The sequence below is a fragment of the Marmota flaviventris genome, chromosome 16, assembly GCF_047511675.1.
Source record: "Marmota flaviventris isolate mMarFla1 chromosome 16, mMarFla1.hap1, whole genome shotgun sequence".
Lineage (NCBI taxonomy): Eukaryota > Metazoa > Chordata > Mammalia > Rodentia > Sciuridae > Marmota > Marmota flaviventris.
Genome location: NC_092513.1, coordinates 12,949,936 through 12,976,674, shown reverse-complemented (window position 1 = coordinate 12,976,674; position 26,739 = coordinate 12,949,936). Strand labels below are relative to the sequence as shown.

Sequence of the window (26,739 nt, the reverse complement as noted above, 5' to 3'; positions counted from 1 at the left end):
TCTTGGTAAAGAGACTGGGTTGTGGTCTTCTCCAGGAACACTGTCGCTTTGTGGGTGATTCTCCCGTGATAAATCTGCTCCAGCATTTCTATTTCCTGAATATATCGAATACTTATATTGGTAGAGTGTCCATTGTCAGGTTCAGTTTCTTCAGCCAGTCAAGCCAACAATTAAAACCACTCTTTCATTGATTGAGCCTATATTGGTATATTCAAATTTATCTGAAATTTGAAACTCAGATTCTGTGTGCCAACATAATCTGTTCTCACACATCTTTCAAAATCTCACAAACATATATTCCAGTACTAAAGTCTTGCTCTTTTCCTACTCATTTTTCCTGCTTTTACATAAAAACTTGGTAAATCTGTGAATTCAACTGATGTAATTTGGCAACCCTCAGGACAAAATACTGTTTGGCTTTTGATGATTTTAGCTCTGTGGCTGCAAGGAAGGTTTTTTAGCAGTCATATAAAATCCCTGGGGTTCCACCCCTGCACCTTGATCCCAATCAGCTGTCCTTGAAGTTCTCATGCTTTTGCTTTGTCCTCACTGTACACTTGATTCCCTGACGCTAGTGTTATTAGCTGTCTTGCAACTTACCAGATTACCACTAGCTGCTGCTGTTGGCTACAATCCTAGTTTGAATGGCTTGTCCTCTTTGTTATGTGTGCAAAATTGAAGAACCTGTGTGTTACCTCTGATATGCCAAGGCTAGGTCAAGAGCCTATGTTTGCTGCCAAGTGATAAAGAAAACAGGATCTCCCACTTAGGTTCCTGCAGTGCGTGGGAGGCCAGCGCATCGCCAAAACCAGGGAGGCAGTTTGGGTGAGCAGCACCTCTCTGAAGTATTTTCGTTTAAGAACTATCTTTGTGGTTCTGGTTTTCTGTCTTTTAAAAATATTTTGTCATTTTATAGGGTTCCAGAGGAGATTAATTCCTATGGTTAGCTGTCAATCTGTCCTTCTTTAGATCATGTTTTCTCCTATATAGAAGTTCCCCAAATAAAGATGCATACACAGAATATAGTCAATAGAGATTACATCAATTTACTTCACATAAGCACAGCGTATTTTGGGCCTATGATTTCTATTTAATATCAACAAAAACAATCTGTACAGAAAACCCAAAGGCATAACATGTAAAACCCATAGCATAATATGTAAAATGTGCAGAAATACTTTAAAACGCAAGTTACTATATAGCATTTGCAAGGTAGAATTTATAGTAATTAAGGACTCTACCTCATTCTAGCTAATTTAATAATCTTTTGCATATATGATCAATGCAAATGTACAAGGCACAACTTAGTGTTGATGCTGAAGTGTGTAACACATACCTTCAGAATATTTATTTGAAGATTTTGGAAAAACATTATTATCATGTTTATATTTTATTATATGAACATCAGTTCATTTCTAAAGGTTCATAAGTGTTACACTGGTAACATATATCTTTCAAGGACAAACTGTTTCCTGAACTTAAAGGATGAAAGACAAGACCCCTGTTACTTTATAGTTTTTAAAAAATTTATATATATATATACATATATATGTACACACCCACATCACACACAGGAAACTTCCCATAATCCAAAGGGAGGCCACTTTCTTATTGGTAAAGATTCCCATTACAGTATTTTATGACAGTAATTTTAAAAATTCATACTTATTTACCAGCTGTTTTGGTCAATCTTGCTACAAAAAGACAATGGGATTGACAATTTTATTCTTCAAGGTAAAGACAATGCCTAATTTAGAAAGTCTTTCTCTTGAGATCGCACAGTGAAAGGAATCATTTAGTTAAATACAAAAGCTTGCTTTCTTTAAAGAAATTACTTTAATCTATACAGAAAAAAAAAATCAACCTATTAAAATCAATAAGAGCACTGGCTATAACACAATTCAAAATCTTTCTAAACCAACCACAGTACTCTTTATTGTTTTATTGCCCATCCCTGAGAATAAAGTTTCTATTATTTAAAATTTTTTAATGAAGTAAATTTTACATTGATAAGAATGTTCAACAATTTATTTTCAAAATATAAAGCCTATTTCATTTTATTAAAAAAAAAAGTCAAATGCTCTTTGCTAAGTCCACCACTCATAAAAAATTCTAAATATTTGTGTCAATCAATGTTCAATATTCTTTTTACTGGGTAATTTCTAGTTTCATGCCATTTACATTTTACTCATTTCCTTATAAATGCATTATTTTACAATTTTTGTTAGTTGGAGTATTTAATAAGTAATGGAGGAAAGTATAGTATAAAACTTAAAGGAATCTGAAGTGAGATGTATATTTCCCTGTAGTACAAGAGCTTAACTGGAAATAATTGGATGCCACCCAAGAAAGGCAAAAGTATCTATGAAAAGAAAGAATACATATGGTAAACGTCTTCCTTGTTGTCTTTGGTTTAGCCTTCTTGGCCAAAATCTTCTGTAAACTTCTTTAACTTCAACAAGTCATGTTCATTGACTGTAGGTTTTGTATTCGATAGCGACCGTAACATATCCGACTGTCAGGGAGAGGAATGTGGGGATGGTATTAATGACAGATCTAATAAACCAAACATCATGGAAGCATCATCATTATCGTTATCAACTTTAACCTAAGGTAAAATATGAATATGCTCAGTGCCATAAGCTACTGATGACAAGGTTCCCCTATTCTTTCTAGAGAACATCTGAGATCATGTCATTCCTTGGTGTAGAAACTTTCAATTTCTTCCCTGGTCCTGATCTAACCCTCCAATGCTCCCAGATACCCATGAAAAGGATGACCCCATCAGCCTGAGGTTTTAAGACTCTCTACACCTGGGTCAGGATGTAATTTCTGGCCTTATGGTTTTCTTTAACAAGATATCAGTTTCCTCAGTAAATACAAATTCAAAAGGAAGATAGTAATTTACTACAGATCTCTCTTCAATGACTTTCTCTAAATATTCCTTATATCATCATATAATCTTATAAATTATTTTAAATCTTCCAATATAAACTATAGAAATGTTTTTTGTAGTAAAATTATTACTACTTTTAAATTGCACTTACTGAATTTTACTACAAAAATACATTTCTATAGGGCAGTCATTTATACTTTAAGTGAAGCAGACTAATATTATTTCAAAATCAAGTAGCCAGAATTTTTAAAAATTACACTTAAGATTGAAATATAAGAAAATATGCTAATATCAGAGATACATTAAAAAAACAAATGTCTTGGCTGGGGATGTGGCTCAAGCGGTAACGCGCTCGCCTGGCATGCACGGGGCGCTGGGTTCGATCCTCAGTACCACATAAAATAAAAATAAAGATGTTGTGTCCATCGAAAACTGAAAAATAAGTATTAAAAAATTCTCTCTCCTCTCTCTTTAAAAAAAAAAAAAGCAAAAACAAGCAAACAAACAAAAAAATGTCTCCTATAAAACTGTGTAAGGAAAAGTGATGAAAAAGACCATTGTTAAGTTACTGTAAATTCTTCAAAGCTGTTGAACAGACTATAAAAACTTTTAATAGCAACACATCAAAGATTCAAACAAAAAAGGATTTCTGAACAACTTTGCCGATAAGCATAATTAACACATACATATATGTACACAAACATGTATGTGCATATGTCTACATTGTCTGTTATGTCTGTCTATATATCATGAAAGTTTCTTCTAAGTTACTGTTAAAGCTATCATAATGCTCCTTTAGCTGAAGCAGAAAATTTTGAAAAATTCAACAATAAGAAAACAAACAATAATAAACATAACTTTTCAATAACCCTAAGTTCTCTAAAAATATACCTTATAAAAATCATTTTAATTCCTGCACTATAAACTAAAGAAATATACTTTTTGTGGTTAAAACTGTTTAGTCAATTAAATTTTTTTTTTAAAGAAAAAGAGTTAAAAATGTTCAAAATTTTAAAATCTCTATTATTTATATTTCTCATGGAGCCTTGAGAAGTAAAACAGAAAAATACCCTATAATTAACATTTCTGGTTATTTTGAAAAATGTGAGTCTTAAAAATAATTTATATACTATATATGAGCTTTTGGGGGGATGATCCAGCTTTAAGACCTATAAAATCAGAGAACTGTAGTTTTTAAAGTAGGCTTTTTGCCCATAGCATAACCCCAGTGACTACGATCCTAGAGACTAAGCAGGCCGAGGCAAGAGAATCCCAAGTTAGAGGCCTGCATGGGCATCTCAGCGAGACTCCCTCTCAAAATAAAAACCCAAAAGGGCTGGGCATTTAGCTCAGTGGTAAAGCATTCCTGAGTTCAATTCTCAGTACCGAAACAAAACAAACAAAAAGCAGCTTTTTCACTTAAAGTTCATGTCCCAAGAAAATATTTTAAAGATAATCATTTTTATATTTTGAGTTTGATTAAGGTCAATTATTGCCGATAGTGGTGGCACAGGCCTGTAATCCCAGCGGCTCGGGGGGCTGAGGCAGGAGGATTGTGAGTTCAAAGCCAGCCTCGGCAACTTAGCGAGGCCTGAGCAACTCAGTGTGACCCTATCTCAAAATTAAAATATTTTTTAAAAAAGGGCTGGGGATTTGGCTCAGTGGTTAAGTGCCTCTGAGTTCAATCTCCAGGACCAAAAAAACAAAACCAAAAAACGTAAATTATCTTTATAATTTTTATAATAGTATTACGTAAACGAGCCTAAACATACTAACATTTCTAGCAAATCTTATACAATATAATGTTTTAAAATATTTCTTAAGAACAAATAAAATTTCAAACCATGGAAACAACTGGTTCCAGAAGTTTATCTCCAGGGACATCCATCCATGTCATTTCAATGGCACCGGGATCGCCTGGAGAGCACGGTGTCAGCAGATCATCTACAATGCTGTTAGGATCAGCTTGGGAAGGTCCACGAACCTGTAAGAAACCACCAATTGAAACATTTACTTGAACAAATTAAATAAAAATCAAGACTTAGGTCACTAACAGGAAAACTAAAAGTGTATTAATTTTTTTTTATGTTGCATTAAAATTTTTACTTTAGGACAGATTTTGGCTGATTTAAATTTTTTTCTTGACTTTTTCTACATTTTGATTATATTTATAATACACTGTATTATGGGGGGGTTAAGGAAGAAATAGTTACAGTAGCTATACTTTCCTTTTGCTTCCTCTAATGCTTATTAAGTGATAGTAATCTTAGAGATCAAAAATAGACAAGTTAAAAAATTTTTTAAGTTACTATTTTCATGGCCGAGAAATGTGATGCCTGGCAACTTTAGTCTGAAATTACTGAAACTTTTGTCTCTTTTAACAAAACCTTTTCCAAATGTAAGTACAAAATCAAATGCTAACAATTTCTGATACATAACTTGTTAAAATAAAATTTTAACAATATCCAGAAAATGAAGCATTGTGACACAGAGTCACATGATACTATTCAGATAGCAATAGATTTGTATCAAATTGGGGTTGCTTTCATGTATGTCTTATCAAGATCAACTTTTAAGTATTATTTTAGGATTGGTGCAGGTGTGGAGAAACACACATTCTCAGTTTACTTATGTATATTCGACTGTCTATCTTTCCTTTTCCAAATTTCAGCTGCATGAAGTCAGAAGTATTTTTCCTTTTTCAGCTGCTGTACCTTCTTCTAACTCTGAGCCCAGATTTACACTTTAGACATATGATTAAGTAAATTAATAAAAGGGCAAACCAATTCTTGCTAATTGAAATAGTTAGCCTTAAAAACAGAGAAAATGATGGCCAAGAAATATATGAAAAAATCTTTAGCATCAGTAGCAGTTAGGGAAATGCAAATCAAAACTACATTGATCTCACTTCAGTCTGACTAGCAATTATCAAGAATACAAATAATAACAAGTGTTAGTGAGGATGTGGGGGAAAAAGTATACTCATATATTGTTGGTGGGACTGCAAATTAGTGCAACCACTCTGGAAAGCTTGTGGAAGATTCCTCAAAAAAGTAGGACTGGAACCACCATATGACCCAGCTGTCCCACTCCTTGATATATATCCAAAAGATCTAAAGTCAGCATACTACAGGGATACAGCCACATTAATGTTTATAGCAGCAAAATTTATAATAGCCAAGCTATGGAACTAACCTAGATGCCCTTCAACAGATGATTGGATAAAGAAAATGTGGTACATATACATATTGGAATATTACTCAGCTATAAAGAATAATGAAATTATGGAATTTGTTGGTAAATAAATAGAACTGGAGACTGTCATGCTAAGTAAAATAAGCCAGACCCCAAAAGTCAAAGGTTGAATGTTTTCTCTGCCACGTAGAAACCAGTCTAAAATAAGGTAGCGGTGGGGGGTGGGGAGAGGTTTGGGGGTAGTTAAAAAAAAAAAATCAGTGGACTAGATTGCAGGTGGGCAGGGACCAGGTAAGTGGAATGAATCTAAATTAACTTTCTTATGTACATATATAAATATACCACAGTGAATCTCACCATCATGTATGTCCATAAGACACTAACTAAAAATACACAAACAATAAAAAACAAACAAACAAAAAACCCAACAACCCTATAAGTACATAGCACAAAGATCAGTAAAGCAGAAGAAAGAGAACTAGGCAGTGGAGGGTGGGGGAGGCAAGGGAAAGGGGGAGTACTGGGGACTGAATTAGAGCAATTTATATTCCATGCTTTTATAATAATGTTAAAATGAATCCGAATGTTAAAAAAAGAACCAAGTGGGGGGAACCCAGTGGAAAATATGGAGCCACAGAGATATCTACTGTAAATGGTGATCCAAAGCCCCAGTGTTAAAGACAATCTGGGTGCTTCACTTTTATGCTACCAACAAGGACCTTTCTTCATGGTTATATGTCCTGACCCTGGTAGTTAAGACATAAAATGGAGTGATAAATTCTGGATAAAATTTATTGCTTCCAAATGTCAAAGAGAATTTAAAAGAAATATAATGGCTGTGGCATCAACTTAATCCTAAGCTTACTATATTTCTTGGTAAAGAAATGGCTGAAGAAGATAAATAGGTAGCACAAACAGTGTTTGATGAATATTATTTCATTTTATTCTCACAACAGCACTTAAATGTTTATCTCCATTTTAGATAAATGAGACTTAAATAGGTAAACCATGATTCCTGGCTTTAAGTTAAAATTTTAATTCAAGCTCTAACTTTAAAAAAAAAAAAAAACTTTAGTATGGTATATTGGTCTTATATACTGTGTGATTACTTTTTCTAATAGTGTATGTATATAACACATACACACACACACACATATATACATATATAAACTGTCACATATACTACTATGAGTAACACTAGATACTACTACCCTCAAGCCTCAAGATGGCTGGACTGAGTTACCTAGTCCACTGTTACTTAAGTCAGGATCTCAAGACCAGGTCTTTTTACAACACTGTTATCTTAGCCATCTATGCTCCAACTTCCTCAAGCAGGTAGAAAAGTGCATGGCAGGACAGCAGAATGGTTGTGACTTCAGTACACTTAGAAACAGATCACACCTCTGCCCCATTCTAGTTGTAATACATTAGACAAACTGTTAGATCCAAGTAACAGATGAATGGCTATGTGCACCTCTTTGTTTTTGTGAGGACCAAATGAAATAATAATAGAGTGCAGTGCCAGACAATGGGAATATCTAATAGACATGAGCTTGTATTATTGTTCTTCAGGTATAAATGTACCAATTCTGCTCAAGGTTTTTCTAGCTACATCAGCAGCAGCCTTACAACTATATAAATTTGTACACTTATGTCTAAATTATATGGAGAAATTTCAAGTTATTACTTAGAAAATATTAAGTCACTTTAGGACTATCCATGGTTATTAATAAACTTTATTGGAGAACTTATTTTCAACACAACAAAAAAAGTCTATTCTATAAACCCAACTATTATATTTTTTTTATATATATATATATATACACACACACAACACTGAACTCTAACTCCTCTGAAGACAAACTAATGATGGTCTTGAAACTTCATCTTAAAAATACATGAAAAGTTATTTACCTTTTTGAAATGCGTAGCTGACTGCACTTTTCTAACAGGTTGCATAAGTGCATCACGTACAATGATGCTTATATCTGCTCCTGAGTAGCCATCGGTTTTCTTCCCAAGATCTCGGAAATCAGCTTCTGTAAGGCTATTTTGAGTGGCGCCCAAGTGTAATTTAAACATTGCTGCTCGGGCATGGGCTTCCGGCAAAGGAATATAAATTCGTTTCTCAAATCTTAAAAAAAAAATATCAAGGATATTAAAACATATACTAATTTTAACTGAAAATTAGGGTTTTTTCAAGAAGAAACAGATATTTAACATTCTCAGTTATACCAACTGGAACAATGTGCCAGACTTAAACATATGCATTTAGGTTAAATAAAGGACACATTAAAAAAACAAAGTAAAAGTAAAATAGCTAGGAAACCAGTTTGGAATCTTTCTCATACAATTTTTGGGCAATTTTGGCCATAGTGTTTACATGCCTGGAATTCACTGATTTTGTATACTGGGGATTGAACACAGGGGCTCTTTACCACTGAAGTATATTGCCAGTACTTTTTACTTTTGGGACAGGCTAAGTTTCTGAGGCTGGCGTTTAACTTGCAATCCTCCTGACTCAGCCTCTGGAACTGCTGGGATTATAGATGTGTGCCACTGCACCAGGCTTATTATATGCCTGGAATTCATGACATAAAAAGATATATCCTACAGAATAATATTTCTAAAAAAATTGTTCTTTGATCTCTTGATCAAAGAATTAATGCATAATAAAACAGAGATAACAAAAATTTTCTAAATTTAATAGTAAAATTAGTCAAACTCTTATAGAATAAACATTATATAACATGTCTGCTTTATTATAATGAGTATATTCAAAAATCTTATATCATAAATAACAAATACTATGCTTTTATTAATAGTCATTTTGCATACTTAGAATTTCAGTATTTGGAGATAGGGAGAAAGTGATGAAGGACAACTTAATTGGTCTTTGTAGACTTTTCTCCTTTAGGTAACTCTCCATGGCTATGAGATTTTAAAAGTTTTGTTACTTTTAGAGATGGGTTTGGAATCAGGCTATTTTTCAAAAGTACCTAACATATTTCCTTTCTTGGTACTGACTGGTAATCTAGCATATTAGCAAATCAAACCATGAATGGGATAAAAGTGGCAAGGACTGAAGTGCTCTTTTTTTTACCATGCACAATTAAATTCAAGGGAGTTATGAAGCAGTGAAAAGTGAAGTCTTCCTACCTTCCCTATAACTGAATTTTCATATTCAACTTAACAATTACTGACTTAATTTTTCTTTTACTAAAAAATCTACTTGTGTTATTTGTACTTGTATAATAATCATTATATAAAGATTTTATATGAAGGATTTTCACTGAATGTCATACCTTCGTCGAATGGCAGAATCCAGAACCCAGGGTATATTTGTAGCTCCCAGAACCAAAATTCCATCATTGTCCACACCAACCCCTGTATTAAAATAGGTAATATTTTAAATAATTGGGTCATTATGGTGTTTTTAAAAAATTGTCTGTATGTTCTGTTAAGAAATGTAGTGATTCAGCATTGAAATGCCTCATCTTGAGTCTCTCTGAAAAACCATCTATGCTCAATCAAATGTCATATAGTATAATATAATGCAAATATTCCCAAGAATCAAACCTCCTAGATTACAGATGAATACTTTTCTTTTTTTGTTTTGTTTATTTCTCCCACTTTTAAAAAACTTATGTATGACAGCGAATGCATTAAAATTCTTATTACACATATACAGCACAATTTTTCATATCTCTGGTTGTATACAAAATATATTCACACTAAATCGTGTCTTCAATCATGTAATTTGGATAATAATGATCATCACATTCCATCATCATTTATAATCCCATGCCCCCTCCCTTCCCCTCCAACCCCTCTGCCCTATCTAGAGTTCATCTATTCCTCCCATGATCCCTCTCCCTATCCCACTATGAATAAGCCTCCTTATATCAAAGAAAACATTCGGCCTTTGGTTTTTTAGGATTGGCTAACTTCACTTAGCATTATCTTCTCTAACTCCATCCATCTACCTGAAAACGCCATGATTTTATTCTCTTTTATTGCTGAGTAATATTCCATTGTGTATATATGCCATATTTTTTTAATCCATTCCTCTATTGAAGGGCCTCTAGGTTGGTTCCACAGTTTAGCTATTGTGAATTGTGCTGCTATAAACATTGATGTGGCTGTGTCCCTGTAGTTTGCTGTTTTTAAGTCCTTTGGGTATAGACTGAGGAGAGGGATATCTGGGTCCAATGGTGGTTCCATTCCCAATTTTCCAAAAAAATCTCCATACTGCTTTCCATATTGGTTGCACCAATTTGCAGTCCCACCAGCAGTGTGTGAGTGTACCTTTTTCCCCATATCCTTGCCAATACTTATTATTGTTTATATTCATAATAGCTGCCATTCTGACTGGAGTGAGATGAAATCTTAGAGTGGTTTTGATTTGCATTTCTCTAAATGCTAGTGATGATGAACATTTTTTCATATATTTATTGACTGATTGTATATCATCTTCTGAGAAGTGTCTGTTCAGGTCTTTGGCCCATTTATTGTTGGGTTATTCATTTTTTGGTGTTTAACTTTTTGAGTTCTTCATATACCCTAGAGATTAGTGCTCTATCTGATGTGTGAGGGATAAAGATTTGCTCCCAAGATACAGACTCTATTCACCTCACAGATTGTTTCTTTTTCTTTTTTTTAAAAGAGAGAGAGAGAGAGAGAGAGAGAGAGAGAGAGAGAGAGAGAGAGAGAGGGAGGGAGGGAAGGGGGGGGGGAGAGAGAGAGAGAGAGAGAGAGAGAGAGAGAATATGAGAATTTAAAAAAAATATTTATTTTTAGTTTTCGGCGGACACAACATCTTTGTTTGTATGTGGTGCTGAGGATTGAACTCGGGCCGCACGCATGCCAGGCGAGCGCGCTACCACTTGAGCCACATCCCCAGCCCCAGATTGTTTCTTCTGCTGAGAAGAAACTTTTTAGTTTGAGTCCATCTCATTTATTGATTCTTGATTTTAATTCTTGTGCCAAAGGAGTCTTATTAGGAAGTTAGGCCTAATCCCACATGATGGAGATTAGGGCCTACTTTTTCTTCTATTAGACACAGGGTCTCTGCCAGACCTTAAACTATACTATAGAGTAATAGTAACAAAAACAGCATGGTATTGGCACCAAAACAAACTGGTACTGAATAGAGGACAGAGAGACCAACCCACAAAATTACAATTATCTTATATTAGACAAAGATGCCAAAAACATGCATTGGAGAAAAGATAGCCTCTTCAATAAATGGTGCTAGGAAAACTGGAAATCCATCTACAACAAAATGAAATTAAACCCCTATCTCTCACCATGCACAAAACTCAAGGGCTGGGATTGTGGCTCAGTGGTAGAGCACTTGCCTAGCACGTGCGAGGCCCTGGGTTCAATCCTCAGCACCACATAAATGGAACAAAGACTTAGGCATTTATATTCTTTCCAAAATATTTCCTTGACTGATATTGTTCCTGGTATAAGTGTATACATTATTATCTGCTATTTCAATTAATTGAGTCCTATAAGATAATTACAACTGGTTAAAAATTATGTATGCATATGAAAACAATCAGAATGAAACATGGAATAATGAAAGAATGTTAGAAAGAAGAAATTCTACTTAAATTTATTGCCCACTGTTGTTCTAATAATGGTTATATAATAGACAGAAGCTATTTTGAAAATCAGCATTACTACCTTGCATTTGAACCAGGAACTCAGTCTTAATTCTTCGTGCAGCTTCACTTTCATTTTCACTTCTTGAACCACAGAGAGAGTCAATTTCATCAATGAAAATAATAGAAGGCTTGTTCTCTCTGGCAAGCTGGAATAAGTTCTTAACTAGTCTAAAAACAAAAATTTTCAGAATCTAAAAAACTAATATGAGACTAAAGCAAAGCAATACACCAATGCTACAAGAATGCAATAGCTAGATAATTCATTTTACAATTTTTACTAATGCACTTTTTCCGATAATTCTTAATTATGGAATGATGCATTATGGGACTAACTCTTTTTCTGTTGGAGGGGGCACAGGGGATCGAACTCAGGGGTACTCAACCATTAAGCCACATCCCCAACCCTATTTTGTATTTTATTTAGAGACGGGGTCTCACTGAGTTGCTTAGTGCCTCGTTTTTGCTGTGGCTGGCACTGAATTTGCAATCCTCCTGTCTCAGCCTCCCCAGTGGCTGGGATTACAGGCGTGCGCCACCGTGCCCAGCTGACCACTACATTATGTTGCTTCTCTGAGTATCTACTAATGATATAATTTTACAGATTGATATAGTAACTAAGAGGCAAAGAAAAAACTAAAAAAACTTGATTTACTACTTACTTTTCACTTTCACCTAGCCACTTAGAAACAAGGTCAGAGGAAGATATTGAAAAAAATGTTGAGTTGTTTGCTTCTGTTGCTACAGCTTTGGCTAAATAGGATTTTCCTGTTCCAGGTGGGCCAAATAATAGGATTCCTCTCCAAGGGGTCCTTTTGCCTAAAATTTGATTAGAAAAATAATGTGAGAATTCCAAGACCGTTACTCAGTTATTATAGACAATACTCATACTGAAGAATGATGTGAAAAGGTTTTCACTCTAAACTTGTAAGCATAAAAAGGTATTTTAAAATAAATCAATCTGACGTTAAGTGTGTCCTAAATGCATTTGCTTTTTCTTGAGACTACTTTGTCAAAAGTGTATTTACATTAATATAAACCTAGTAAGAATGTCATTTGATTGCTCATTCATTTGACCAATATGTACTGAAAATCAGCATGTGCAAGACAGACAGAAGGATCTCTACTTATGCAGGCTTCAAGTCTAGTGGGGAAAAGAGTCCGGCTAAAGGTCATTTTCTGACTATCTGCTGTGTGCACTGCTCAGCACCTAGACATTGCAGGATACTGCATCCATAAAGGAAGGGCAGCTGGAAAGAATTTTTAAAAAATATGTATGACCTTTGGAGGAATGAACCTAACAGTTTAGATGATTTCAAAGTTTTGCTGAACTTCTGAATCCATAGGGAAGGGAAGGTAGGTATTATAACTGGTGGTTGGAGAATGATATGGGAGCTCTAATTTTAAATCTAGTTTTGTTACAATGTAACAAGGGAACAAATCAATCTTTATGCCTCAATTTTGCTAATAAGAAATTACAATGCTGCCTAAAGTAAACCAAGCTGTTATAGCTGGCAATAAAATATCAAATATACATTAAAATACTACTAGGTATACAATGTGGATGGACACACAGTGTCTACCAGAATGATGTGTAGATCACTAACAAAATGTAAACATTATTTGGGAGGATGAGGTGGAAGAATAACAAGTTCAAGGCCAGCCTTGACAACTTAGTGACACCCTTTCTCTAAATAAAAAAAATCAATAGGACTAGGGATATAGCACAGCAGTAAGATACCCCTGGGCTCAATCTCAGCATTAAAAACAAACCCCCCTAAATATTATTATCTTTGTTGTTATAAAAAACTTAGTTTTTATTTGAATTCTATTTTCCTTTTTTTTTGGTGGTTCTGGGATTAAACCCAGGGGTGCTTTATCATTGAGCTACATCCTCAGCCTTTTTTATTTATTTTGAGACAGGGTCTCACTAAATTATGGAGGCTGGTCTCAAACTTGTGATCTTCCTGCCTCAGACTCCTGAGTTGCTGGAGTTATAGACATGCGCCACCATGCCAGGTTTCCTCTTTTCAATATAAGAAAATTAGTCAAGTGTTCCCTGACCAGAGCACAAATACCACTGACATCAGATGAAATACTGCACAGTGGTATACAAATACTTTTTAAATATAATTATCTTTTTAATGTGTTAGATACTTTTTTTCATTTATAGTAGACAGAACCGTCTTTAATGTTACTCAGCAAAAGTAAGTAAGGTGATTTAAAGTTCAAATACAGACAAAGTAGTCTATACTGTTAAAAGTCAAGAGAGACTGCTGACCTCTGGAGAGGACAGAAGCAGAGGGCAAACACTGAGCTACTGACAATATAACATTTCTCATGCTGGGAACGAGTACATAGGCATACTAACTTTGTGATAATTAAAGAAGCTGAACACTTACGGGTTCCTGCATGTCTCTCTGTATTTATGCCATACTTTAATAAAAAGCTTGTTCTAAAAAGTGAGCAATTTAAAAAAATATTTTAAAAATAATAATGGTACACATACATGGAAAAATTCATGAAGATGATACACAAATGACTCACGTTTGGGCAACACTGGCAAAGTAACATAACAGAAAATGACTTCAACCACATTTTTGTACCTTTATAGCACTATGTTGCCAACTTATACTGTGTGTCTCGTGTTCCTGAAGTTAGGCTGTAAGGTGCACCCCGAAGCTACGTGGACAACGCGAGGCCCACAGGTGCTTTGCTTTCTTCATCACTGCTCTATGCGACTTCACTGTCTGGACCTGTTCAGTTTGAGGCCAACATCACAGATTTGCTTTCTATATAAACCAGCTTGTTTTCAAAAGGAAACACCTCTGCTAGACGTTGGACTGTGGGTGTAGCCATATCATAGACACAGGTCATCAGTCACAAAAGGGATGATCTGAAGGCAAGGTTAGCACAGACAGGGCACTGACTGCCTGAGCCAGAACTTGAGTTTTCTCCAGATGGTGGCTCAGCAACACTCTGATAATGAACTGTCCCTTTGTCCCTAGATGATATGTACTTCACCTGAAGCTGTGAAGTTAATTCTTCACTTTTTAAGAAATGGAAATACTCTTTCAAAACTAAAGCATGACTATTGCAAAAAATTCAGATGAAAGACAAAACAAAATGTAAAATTCATCTATAATTTTACCTCATTAGCAAACATAAAGTCAACCACTTCTTAGCATACCCATTTATTTAATAAACAAGGAACCATACTATATGCATTTTATAACTTGTTTTTTGATCTTATAGATGTAGACATCCTTCAATTATTAGTACAGATTTAAATTTATTAACAGATATACACTATATTCTAGTGAATTGTACTCCACTGAATGTTAGTAATTTGCCTTTTGCCCTATTGATTGATATATAGGTTGTTCTGCTTAAACATAGTTTCATATAAGAAATAAAACATCTTTGTGTATAGATGTATCACTGCCTTATAACTATCAGAATTTAAGATAAAAATTCATGATATGGTGACAAGAATTCACAATGTTTTATACCTTAGTCACTAATGCCTTCTTTTTAAAAAAAATCTCCAGATAAAATTTAATTAAAAGTCATCTCACCTGTAAAAAGATGAGGAAATTTAATCGGCAATATCACAGCCTCTTTAAGTGCTTCTTTTGCTCCTTCAAGACCAGCAACATCACTCCATTTCACATTTGGTCGCTCTATAACAATGGCACCTACAAAATTATGTCATCTTTAAATTAATCTCATCAAAGCTGGAAAATAGCATGAAATAATGTTAAAAGAAATGCATTATATATCTGTCTGGAAAAGTTCTATGTACTAAAAACTATAAAATCATATACTCAATGTCATAAACTAAAAAGAAAAAGATTTAAAATATTATTTCAGGAAAAAAAGAAGAAAAAAGATTCAAAAAAATATTATACTATGAAATTTATCAGCAAACCATTAAATTAAAAGATGGGAAAAAAACTTCATCTATGAAAGAATGTCATGACTCTTTAAAAATGGAATGAAGACGTAGTAACTGTTGGGAGTAGTCAGCAGGAGTAAGGAAGCTGGGTAAGTGGCTAGATAACCTAGGGTAGGACACTTATCTACTTCTGCTTCCTTATTTGTTGAAATAATACTACCTGCCTAACTTAGGTTAGTGTAACCTAAAATTCTTAGGTTAGTGTAAGAATCAAGTGACAATGAATATTAAGAGTGTTTGGAAAAGCACCAAACACCATATAAAGTGGTTATAATATTTGACTACATTAATTCTGGAGCATCAAGTGTACTTGGTTCAATGGGGATTGATTTACTATTTCTCGTGAACCAAAAGAGAAGTGATCTAATGTTCTCTTCAACCACAGAGAGAAAATACACTTAATAACTTTAACTGAAGACAAACAGAAGGGAGAGGGAAAGGAGGACAGAAAGGGATGGAATGGAAGCAGAAGTGGATGATGGAAAAGAGAATGTGTATCTTTATAGATCCACAGTACTTTCCTGAGATTTCACATGTGGTTTCTATATAGACCTAGTTATAATTTTTATAAATTAACAAAGTTACTTGAATAGTTTTATTTGCTGAATGCAATATATTCAAAAGCCATAGCAACTGTTGCAGGAAGACTCCAAGAAGACCTTTTAATACAGTTTACTGGCAAATTTTTCTAGTTATCTTTCATCAAAAGCTTTTCCAATTTTCCAGTTTATAGAAATTGCTCAACTCTACACTTTTTACTAAGCAGCCTGTTCTAAGATGACATATAGTTGTTTTAAGTATAAGAAAACACTATCACTTACACAATTTACTGGTTAGGGAATTAGTTTCATAAGGCATTTCTGCTTGTTAGAAAATATTAACTATTTATTATTCTAAGACCATTTGGCAACTTACTTTCCTAATTATGAAAATCTTTGTCAGACTAAAACTAAATGAAATCATAAACACTTTTGCATATAAAGCTTCACTTTTTCTTTCATGCTCCACTAAGATTAGTAATTCCACAGAAGAAAATACCTACATCATCTAATAAGATTTTATGTTATACAAAAGCAAATTTACTTTATATATGTGAATCATCTAGCTAACTAAGATTTTGTGCAACTTTAAAAATATGAAAAGCTTACTTTCACATTTAATTAATACCTTTGTCCTCAAAATTTAAAAGTGACTTTAGAATGTTTACTGATGAAAATTTAAATACTAAGAGTTAATGGTTTGTAAAACTAAAAAGCGGGGGACTGGGTAGCTGGGTAGCTCAGCGGTAGAGCGCTTGCCTTGCATGTGTGAGACACTGGATTCAATCCTCAGCCACATAAAAATAAATAAGCAAAATAAAGGTATGTGTCCATCTGCAACTAAAAAAAAAAAAAAAAAAAACTAAAAAGGAGAGGTGGGATTAATTGAAGAATATAAATAATTGAATATACCTTATTACATAAATTTATCCAATCTTATTATATTATGCATACATCAAAACATTATTCAACCTCAAAAGTCACTAAAATTCTAAGTTAGGTAACAAAAATCATAAGCCTGTTTTTAATTCTGACAACCATATATTACACATAATGTCATAATTTAAAGCAGAAATACAAGATTTATTTCAGGAAAAAGAAGATGATTCAGAAAAAGGATATTATACTATAAAATCCCTTACCAAATCATTAAATTAAAATGTGGCAAAAACTTTATACATTATAAATGAAAGGCTGAGGCTCCTTTCTTATTTTATTTCATCCTGACATTCCAAATAAATTTCCTCATTCACATGTTTTAACCATTTGTTTTTTTTCATATCTCTCATGCTTATAACTGTCAGAGAATTTACAGAAATATCTATTAAAAAGTGGTTACATCTTTTAAAATATTTTTTTAGTTGTAGATGGACACAATATCTTTATTTATTTTTTCATAGTGCTGAGGATCAAACCCAGTGCCTCACATGTGTGAGGCAGGCGCTCTACCACTGAGCTACAGCCCCAGCCAAAGGTTACATCTTTTTCAAAACTGAAAATACAATTAGATTTTCTCTTGTGAGGGGCAGGAGGCCAGGGAGTAGAGGGGAAACTAAATCAAAACCAATAAAGCAGACAGAAAAAACTGTCTTGCTTTACAACTGAAATAAGGTCACATGTCACAGACCACTGGACAACCTAATAAATGCTAACATGCAGTGTACATAGCACAGCTTCAGGCAGTGGGATGCACAGTGGATTCTCTCTCCATAAAGCTGTCCTCATCAACCGTTCTGCTTTCAAGGTACTATCCTAAGTGTTCTCCAACACATCTTGCTGGAATGTGTAAGACAGAAACATGGGCAAAATGGAGATCAGTACAGCAAGGCTAAAATTCTGGTAAGCTAGGTGTATTCACTATTCAATAACCAAGGCTGAGCCAGCATCATGAAAGTCATTCCCTGTCATTTATTCTATTTCAAAAGATTCAAACAAACAAATACATACTACCAACAATTTGGCTTAAAATTAAATTTGAAAAAACCATTAACTAACATATCAAAGAACAATCACATTTTAGCAGTTTAGAAGGCCAACAATTAAATAGATGCCTTTTTACATACACAGTGCTACCATTTATCAAGTCCCTAAATTTTGTCATATAAAATATTATGATGTATTTACAGTCATTTATTTTCCTTCCATGAAAAGAAAATATTATAAATTTCCATTTTAGAGATGGGGACCCTGACTCAGAGGTTAGGAAACTTTCCCACAACTAGAGAGCTTTTAAGTGATCAAGCTTGAGGTGGAATTCAGATCTGAACCCACTCTCTCTCTCCATTATGCCACTGTACTTCACTACAGAATGGAATGAAAGGGCATGTAAAACAGTTAAAAGAGAAATATACAGAGATACATGTAAATAGGATCAATGAAAAGCAGATGAGGAAGAGCAAGTACGAAACACAAAATAAACCATCTTCAAATCAGTCAAAGAAATGGCAATAAAAACCAATTGTAATTCCTAATTCTTTCTTTTTCTCTGACAATAGCAAAATTTTAATGCCTTCAAATTTTGTAGTGTGCTAATATTATAAATACTATCTTCTCTACAAGGGGGCAAATGAAAAAGAATAAGTTGATTGACAGCCTTTTAAAGGCAGATATCAAAACAAGCAATATTTTTACTCCATGGGGAAAAAAAAAAAACTATATCAAACCACTGAGGGCAAACCATATAAAAAACACTTTAAACAAAGCCAACATGTGATAACTGGGAACACTGTTATCACATGTTAAAGACAGTTATTCAATTCTTTATACCTTTTAAATGACAGTTTAACCTCATTTAAATGTAGAGGGAAAGAAAAAAAAAAAAACAATTAAAATACACAATTCACCATGAGTCTTTTCAAGAAGACAGTAAGTTTAATAATAAAATCTAAAGCAACCTTGAAGTTGATTCTGTAGTTTCTTTTTTTCAGGATCATCAGATTCTCCTTCCCCATCACTGTCATTCCTAATAAAAAGAATTTAATACATTCAAATGACCACTCACTTCCATCAAATAATGCAAAAATGAAGGAATAATAACCTGAAATATTTGCAACTTAAATGGCAAAATAAGACATTCACATTTAAAGTTATGTTTACTTTATTACTCTTAATATTATATTAAATAAGAGGCAGGTATATTATCAATTAAGAGGGAGGCATAAACAGGGAAGGAACTAAAAGACCACAATGAAGTCAAGAACTATCTCCAAATTTCCATGATATACTTATGTATGTATGAATTATAAATTCATGCTCCACACATTATTCCACAAAGAATTTAAGATATATTACAGAGAAGGAGTTGCAAATAACAATAAAACATCAGGACCAGGCAAAATATGACTTGGAACAAGAATTCGTTCTAGGGAGAAAAAACCCAGAATACTAATTATCTAAGGTACAAGATCTATGACCCTTAGTCTAAGAATGAGTGAGGTTTCTTGATGAAAATTAACTGAACCCAAAGAACAATGGGCAACTCAGCAGTTCACATATAGGAATTTAAAATGACTTTTTATCTTATTTTTTTGTACTGGGGATTGAACCCAGGGGTATTTAACTGCAGAACCACATCCCCAGCCCTTTTTATTTTTTTATTTTGAGACAGGGCCTTGCTAATTTGCTAAGGCTGGCTTTGAACCTGTGACCCTCCTGTCAGCCTCCCGAGCTCCTGGGATTACAGGTGTGCTCCACACCTGGTCTGGCAACTTAAATTATAACAATTAGTATATGATAGAACACATTGGAACCTTTAAAAATGATGTTGAAGAAATAGTTTGTCAGAAAGATATTCCTGATACAATGTTGAGTGAAAAAGTCACAAAACAAAAAACAGGGCATTATATATATATTTTTTTCAATACTGGGGATTGAACCCAGGGGAATCTACCACTGCACTACATTCCCAACCCTTTTTTTTTTTTTCTTTTTCTTTTTTTTTAAATTTCCCAACCCTTTTTATTATTTTATTTTAAGACAGGATCTTGCTCTGTTTCCCAGGTTGGTCTCAAACTTGCAATCCTCCTGCCTCGGCCTCCCAAGTAGTTGGTATTACAGGCATGTGTCACCACACTCATCTGGCATTATCACATTTTAAAAAATATAAAGGAAATGAAAATTCTGACAGGTTTTATGCCAAAATGGGATTGCCTTGGTTAGGTAGGGTTATGGGTGAGAAAGGAATGATTCACGCAACTCTCACTTCAACCACCCTCATCATGCTTTCTACTGTAAAGGTTGTACTTATTTTAAAAACTGCCCTTTGTAGGCTCCCTTAAGGTAGGGTTCCACATGAGACCCAAGTTCCTCTGAGAAGGTGGAAGTTGCTTCCATGGAGACCAAATCTTCAGACAGAAGCACTGGTTTTACTGAGGAAGTGTGGCAGAGGTCAGCCTTGGCAGCACTTGGCAGAGAACTGGCAGTAGTGGGATCTGAACATGATGTATCTACATACACATGAGTTCATAACTACATGTCCTCACACGGCATAATGGGCACCTCTCCTAGTGATATGGCATCTATGCTTTATTCTCAGACTCTCAGATTTCTATAAGGCAATAGCCAGCAACAAATCACTTTTTGTTTAAATTAGCCAAAGTGAGTCCTGCTGTTTATTATAGGATAAAAACTGGCATCCCTCAATAACCAGTACAGGAGAGATGATTACAGGGTCTTCAAACAAGACTGGAAGAACCTCAATAGACAGAGGAAGACACAATATTTCTGTCGGCAAGAGAGTCTCAAGGAGAGTTGGAGGCTCTGGGCACTGAATTTTTCCCAGTATTTTAATTTCAAGTTGGAGTTCCTGCCTTATATTAATGTTCATTCACGTAAGAAACACCAAGTAAAAATTCAATAATTCCCAAAATGAAACCATGATCTGAGTTTTGTTATGTTAATACTGTGGATGCAGAAGATAAAATATTCTCCGGTGTCACAGAAAATTCCTGCCCTGGTTCCCTAACCATGTCTTCAACAGAGTATAAAACTTTAAACCTCCAATTTCCTGCTATGGAGTTTGAAACAGCCAATCAGGTTTAGTTCTTATATCCTCATGTTCTTCAAAATGGTCTACATTAGAAGCCACAAAGTCTCTAAAGCACTGTTACTTTCATTCCTTGTAACTGCAGGGGTTATCTAGGGACCCATGCCACTACGAATACCAACTGTATGATATCCTCTAAAGCTCACCAAAATCTTGCTGCTTTCACCCCAACCAGTCCCAATCATCCCAGCAAAGAGCATTCTTCTCCTAAGAGTGTGTCACCTAGAACCACTTCTGGCACGAATCAGCAAAATAGTCAAAGAGGATCTGGTTAGAAAATGTTCCACCTGCTTAGCACAGAGCTAGGCATTCATATATTACATGTCAAATAAATAAATTCTGTCTCTATAAGTGATGTATTTCCTATCTAGGAAGACATTCCAAAAATGGGTTTCAAAGTTTATAAATTATATAATTTATACATGGATTTTAATTTATAATTTTGTAATTTATAAAATGGGTTATAACTTATAATTAGTTTCAATTTTATAAATTATGCTATTGTTTGTTTTCACAATGACAAATTTAATAGAAATTTAAGCAAATACAATGCAAATTCACATCAAAAAACTTTGCCTAAGATATCCAAACAATTATTTATATTACTGAAGTTATCTTTCTTTTTGTCCACATGGTTAAAGATTTAACTCACACATCACTCCTATAACTTTAACGCTCAATATTTACATGATGGTCAGAGGGTATTCCAGGCCATTCCATGCCATTTTTACAAATGTCTTCCCCTATCACTAGCAAGTGGTCATGGAGGATCACCTTAGGTGATGTATCATCACTTAAACCAGGGGCCAGGAAACATTTGTCTCTGAAGGACCAAACAGTAAATATCCCAGGTTTTGCAGCCACATAGTCTCCATTGCAAAAATTCCACTCTGTTTTTACAGTATCAGAGCAGCCTTGGAGGACAACATGTAAAGCAATGGGTGAGGCTGTGTCCCAAGAAAACTTTTACTGATAGAAACAGGCAACAAAAGAAATGTATTTCATAGAGGAAAAGTTAAAAGACATAGTGGAATCCAACACTCTGAAATACATACCCCTTCTCATCAGCTGGACTTGGCTGTCCCTCTTTTACTGGCTTCTGTGGTTTTTTCTCCTTCTTCTTCAGATATTCCTTCAGTTTCTCTGCTCTATCAAGATATTCTGTACACTTTGCCCTAATACTCTGCTTGGCTTTATCACCCTGTGCTTCATCTGTTGAAGGGAATGAGATTTTCATTAGTATTCTGTACAGAAATATTTTAAAACTCTTAAGACATATTTCTTTAAACAAAGGAATTCTACATTGGGGGAGAGGGAAAAGATCATCTCTAACTCACTGTTAATCAATGATTATCAATTCTTTTCTATTTTTTCCCCCAAAGGGTTGGAGACAAACAATGAATTTGATACAAAAAAGAACTGAGCAAGACAACAGGTATTTTAAGTTAAGAAATAAGAAATTATTTGATATTATATAGGTTACATTTTGAAAATAGTTAAAGCTGCTTGTCTCACACAAAAACCAATTGTAAGAAAAACAATGTGAATGTAGAACAGCAGTTAGAGGTTGGGGGTATGTGGATAAAGGGGTGGTTAAATTTGATCAGTGCATACTGTTATGTGTGTATTAAAGTATCACAATGAACCCCAGTAGAGGTGTAATTTATTCATGTTGGGCTAGGGATACAGCTCACTAGGTAGAGTGCTTGCCTCACATGCACAAGGCACTGGGTTCAATCTCTAGCACCACAAAAAAAAAAAAAATTCATTCATGTTAATAAAAAATAAAAGATAAACAGAAGTGAAGCAGTATTAGCCATTTCCATTAATGTCTATGTAAGTTTTATTTCAAAGAGTATACAAAGTGATGGAAATTTCATATATTATATGTACCAACAACATAGTAATTTTACTACATAACAGAATGTCAGGGCTATTTTCAAAAGTCTACTTCAGCAATACATGTGATACAAGGAATTGCCCCCATACAGCTTGCGTGCTATATTCTTAGTTTCACTTTAATTGGGCATAAGCCCTCTTGATTAAATGGGGAAGCTCAAAAGACAACCTTGATGTATACAACTGCATTAGGTGTAAGATCCATAAGAGCAGTGTTTTTTTTTTTTTTTAAGATCTTTTTTGATATGGACACAATATCTTTATTTATTTTCATGTGGTGCTGAGGATCAAATCCAGTGCCTCACATGTGAAAGGCAAGCACTCTGCCGCTGAGCTACAACCCCAGCCCCTGAGCAGTGGTTTTTATCCACTTTTCTCTCATCATTGTATCTCTTGTGCCCAGAAGAATGCTTGGCACATGATCAATGTGCAATACGAGGTTGTTAAATAAATGAATAAAATGTCTCCCAATCTCTTTTAAAAACAATTATTTCCAAGCATATGCTTACAGAGTAAGTTCAGATTATATATAATTTGGGCATACTATAATTAAAATAAAAAGCTGTTTCCATTGAATATGGACATTTTAAGATGTCTGCGAAAACAAAATAAAAACTATGATAGCTGTTACTTTTGTTAGTTAAGTCTGAGTGCTTAATAGTTACTAGAAAGAAAGTGGAATTTGTTTGGGGGGGGCAAATGCATGGTTCAAAATTTTCTGGTTTGTATTTCAATTTTTATAAATGAAATAGAGTAATTTTTTCCTTTGCATGTTTTTAAATAAAAAATAACTTTTAACTTACATTTAATTACATGGAGAAAATACTGTACAGCATGTTGATAGAGTTGAAGGGCTTCCTCATAATTCCCAGCTTTGTCTTCTTGTGCTGCTTTGCTAGCAAGATCTATTGCTTTCTGTTTGAGATGAAAAATAATAACATCAAACATAAATATAAGTTTGAAGTTAATAATTTTGATATATTATTATTATTTTTGGTGGTGCCAAAATACCAAGGCCTTTCATATGTTAGGCAAGCAATCTACTACTGAGTTACATCTCTGCCTAATTTTTAAAATTTATTTATTAATTTATTTATCTGTTGTTTTTAGATAATCATGACAGTAGAGTTATTTTGACATTTATACATATATGGGGTACAACACATTACAGTTTTGATCCCACTGTGGTTGAATATGATATAGAGTTACACTGGATGTATACTCATATATGAGTATAGGAAAGTTATGTCCGATTCATTCTGTCTTTCCTATTCCTGTCCCCTCTCCCTTCCTTTCATGTCCTTGTTATGGGTTAGCATCCACATGAGAACATCTGATCTTTGTTTTTTTGGGATTTACTTATTTCGCTTAGCATGACATTCTCTAGTTGTATCCACTTACTGGTAAATGCCATAATTTCATTCTTCTTTTGAGTAATATTTCATTGTATATATGTACCACATTTTCTTTATCCATTCATCTGCTGAAGGGCACCTATGTTGGTTCACAGTTCACAGTTTGGCTATTGTGAACTGAGTTGCTATAAACATTGATGTGGCTGCCTCACTATAGTATGCTGATTTGGGTATATGCTGGGGAGTGGGATAACTGCAGCAAACGGTGGTTCCATTCCAAGTTTTCTGAGGAATCACCATACTGCTTTCCAAAATGGTGGCACCTATTTGCAGTCCCACCAGCAATGTATGCATGAACCTTTTTCCCTACATCTTTGCCAACATTTATTGTTGCTTGTATTCTTGATAATTGCCATCCTGACTGGAGTGAAATGGAATCTCAGTATAGTTTTAATTTGCATTTCTCTAATGTTGAACATTTTTTCATATATTTTTTGACCATTTGTATTTCTTCTTCTGTGAAGTGTCTGTTCAGTTTCTTATCCCATTTACTGAATGCATTATTTGTTTTTTTGGTGTTAAAGTTTTTTGAGTTCTTTATATATCCTAGAGACGAGTGCTCTATCTGAGGTGCAAGTGGTAAAGATTTTCTCCCATTCTATAGGCTCTCTGTACATATTCTTTTTTTTTTAAATCTTATTTTTTAGTTGTAATTGGACACAATACCTTTATTCATTTATTTTTACGTGGTGCTGAGGATCGAACCCAGGGTCTTGCACGTGTGAGGCGAGCGCTCTACTGCTAAGCCACAACACCAGCCCTCTCTGTACATATTCTTGATTGTTTCCTTTGCTTTTCAGTTTGATGCCATCCCATTTACTGATTCTTGATTTTAATTCTTGCACTTTAGGAGTCTTATTGAGGACGTCTGTTCCTGAGCCAATATGATAGAGTTGGGCCTACTTTTTCTTCTAGTAGGTGCAGGGTCTCTGTTCTAGTGACTAAGTCTTTGATTCACTTTGAGTTTTGTGCAGGGTGAGTTACAGGGCTTTAATTTCAATCTACTATACATGGATTTCCAGTATTCCTAGCATCGTTTGTTGAAAAGGCTATCTTTTCTCCAATGTATGTTTATAGTGCCTTTGTCTAGTTATGAGATAACTGTATTTATGTGGATAGCCTGTGTGTCTTCTATTCTGTTCTATGAGTCTTCTATTTTTGTGCCAATACCATGCTGTTTTTGTTACTATAGCTCTGCAGTATAATTTAAAGTCTGGTATTATGATGCCTTCTGCATTACTTTTCTTGTTAAGGATTACTTTGGCAATTCTGGGCCTCTTATTTTTCCAAATAAACTTCATGACTGCTTTTTCTATTTCTAAAAAATCTCTTTAAGGAAATTCTTAAAAATTAAGTGCCACCATTTAGAGCATACAGAAACAGTAGAAATTTAATTGGCTAAAACCCCTTCAGAAGTAACTGTGCAATGAAATATCAAGAATCTAAAAAAATACCCAAAGCTTTTAACCCAGTACTGAACCTAAACATTTACTGGGCAAAGACATTAAACATAAGAGTTCTTAAAAAAAAAAAAAAAAAGTGGAAACTTAAATTTTTAACAGCAAAAGGATGCCACACAGCAATTTAGTGAAGCCCTAAGTAACATACACAGAATACTAAAGGATTATTAAGAGCATTAAATGAAGAAACATCTGTAATATTATGGCAAGTGTTTCTGATGGATGTTTTAAAAAGCGGGACACAAACTTTTTATATGCAGTAAAAGCTCAGTTATGTGGAACAGCAGCAAAAAATAATATGACAAGGGAAAAATTTAACAGAGCTTATTTTTGATGAGTAAGACTTTATGGATTTTTCATTTTCTACTTTTCCACATCATCTAAAACATCCATTATGAACATGAACTACCTTTATAATATTAAATTTTTTAAAAACCCTATGAGAAATAGATCTGTATAAATGTATCCAAGTGAATCTTGAAAATGATACAAAAGTCAATGACAGAATGACAGGCTTTTAGTTTCTCTCATTGGGGACCAAACCCAGGGGCTGCCACAGCTAGGCAAATGTTCTACTATCAGCACAGGCTTTTAAAGAAAAGGTGATGGAGCAAATGGACACCCATAAGGGGTGGGGAGAAGCTTTGACTTCAACCTATCACTT

At 34.2% G+C, this 26,739-nt stretch overlaps 1 protein-coding gene across 1 annotated transcript in view; it reads right to left on the bottom strand.

The window, feature by feature from the left end:
* Nucleotides 1-1,021: 1,021 nt before the first annotated feature.
* The window catches only part of Vps4b (vacuolar protein sorting 4 homolog B), a 34,806-nt gene continuing 9,088 nt past the window's right edge, over nt 1,022-26,739 (bottom strand). Inside the window, exons 2-11 of the mRNA XM_027949027.3 lie at nt 24,004-24,115; nt 22,357-22,513; nt 19,152-19,219; nt 15,339-15,458; nt 12,423-12,579; nt 11,783-11,931; nt 9,397-9,478; nt 8,006-8,225; nt 4,740-4,880; nt 1,022-2,515 (exon numbers count right to left, since the gene is read on the bottom strand). Of these exons, the coding sequence (XP_027804828.1) occupies nt 2,414-2,515; nt 4,740-4,880; nt 8,006-8,225; nt 9,397-9,478; nt 11,783-11,931; nt 12,423-12,579; nt 15,339-15,458; nt 19,152-19,219; nt 22,357-22,513; nt 24,004-24,115 (1,308 nt within the window). The 3' untranslated portion in view covers nt 1,022-2,413. The remainder of the gene's footprint in view (nt 2,516-4,739; nt 4,881-8,005; nt 8,226-9,396; nt 9,479-11,782; nt 11,932-12,422; nt 12,580-15,338; nt 15,459-19,151; nt 19,220-22,356; nt 22,514-24,003; nt 24,116-26,739) is intronic.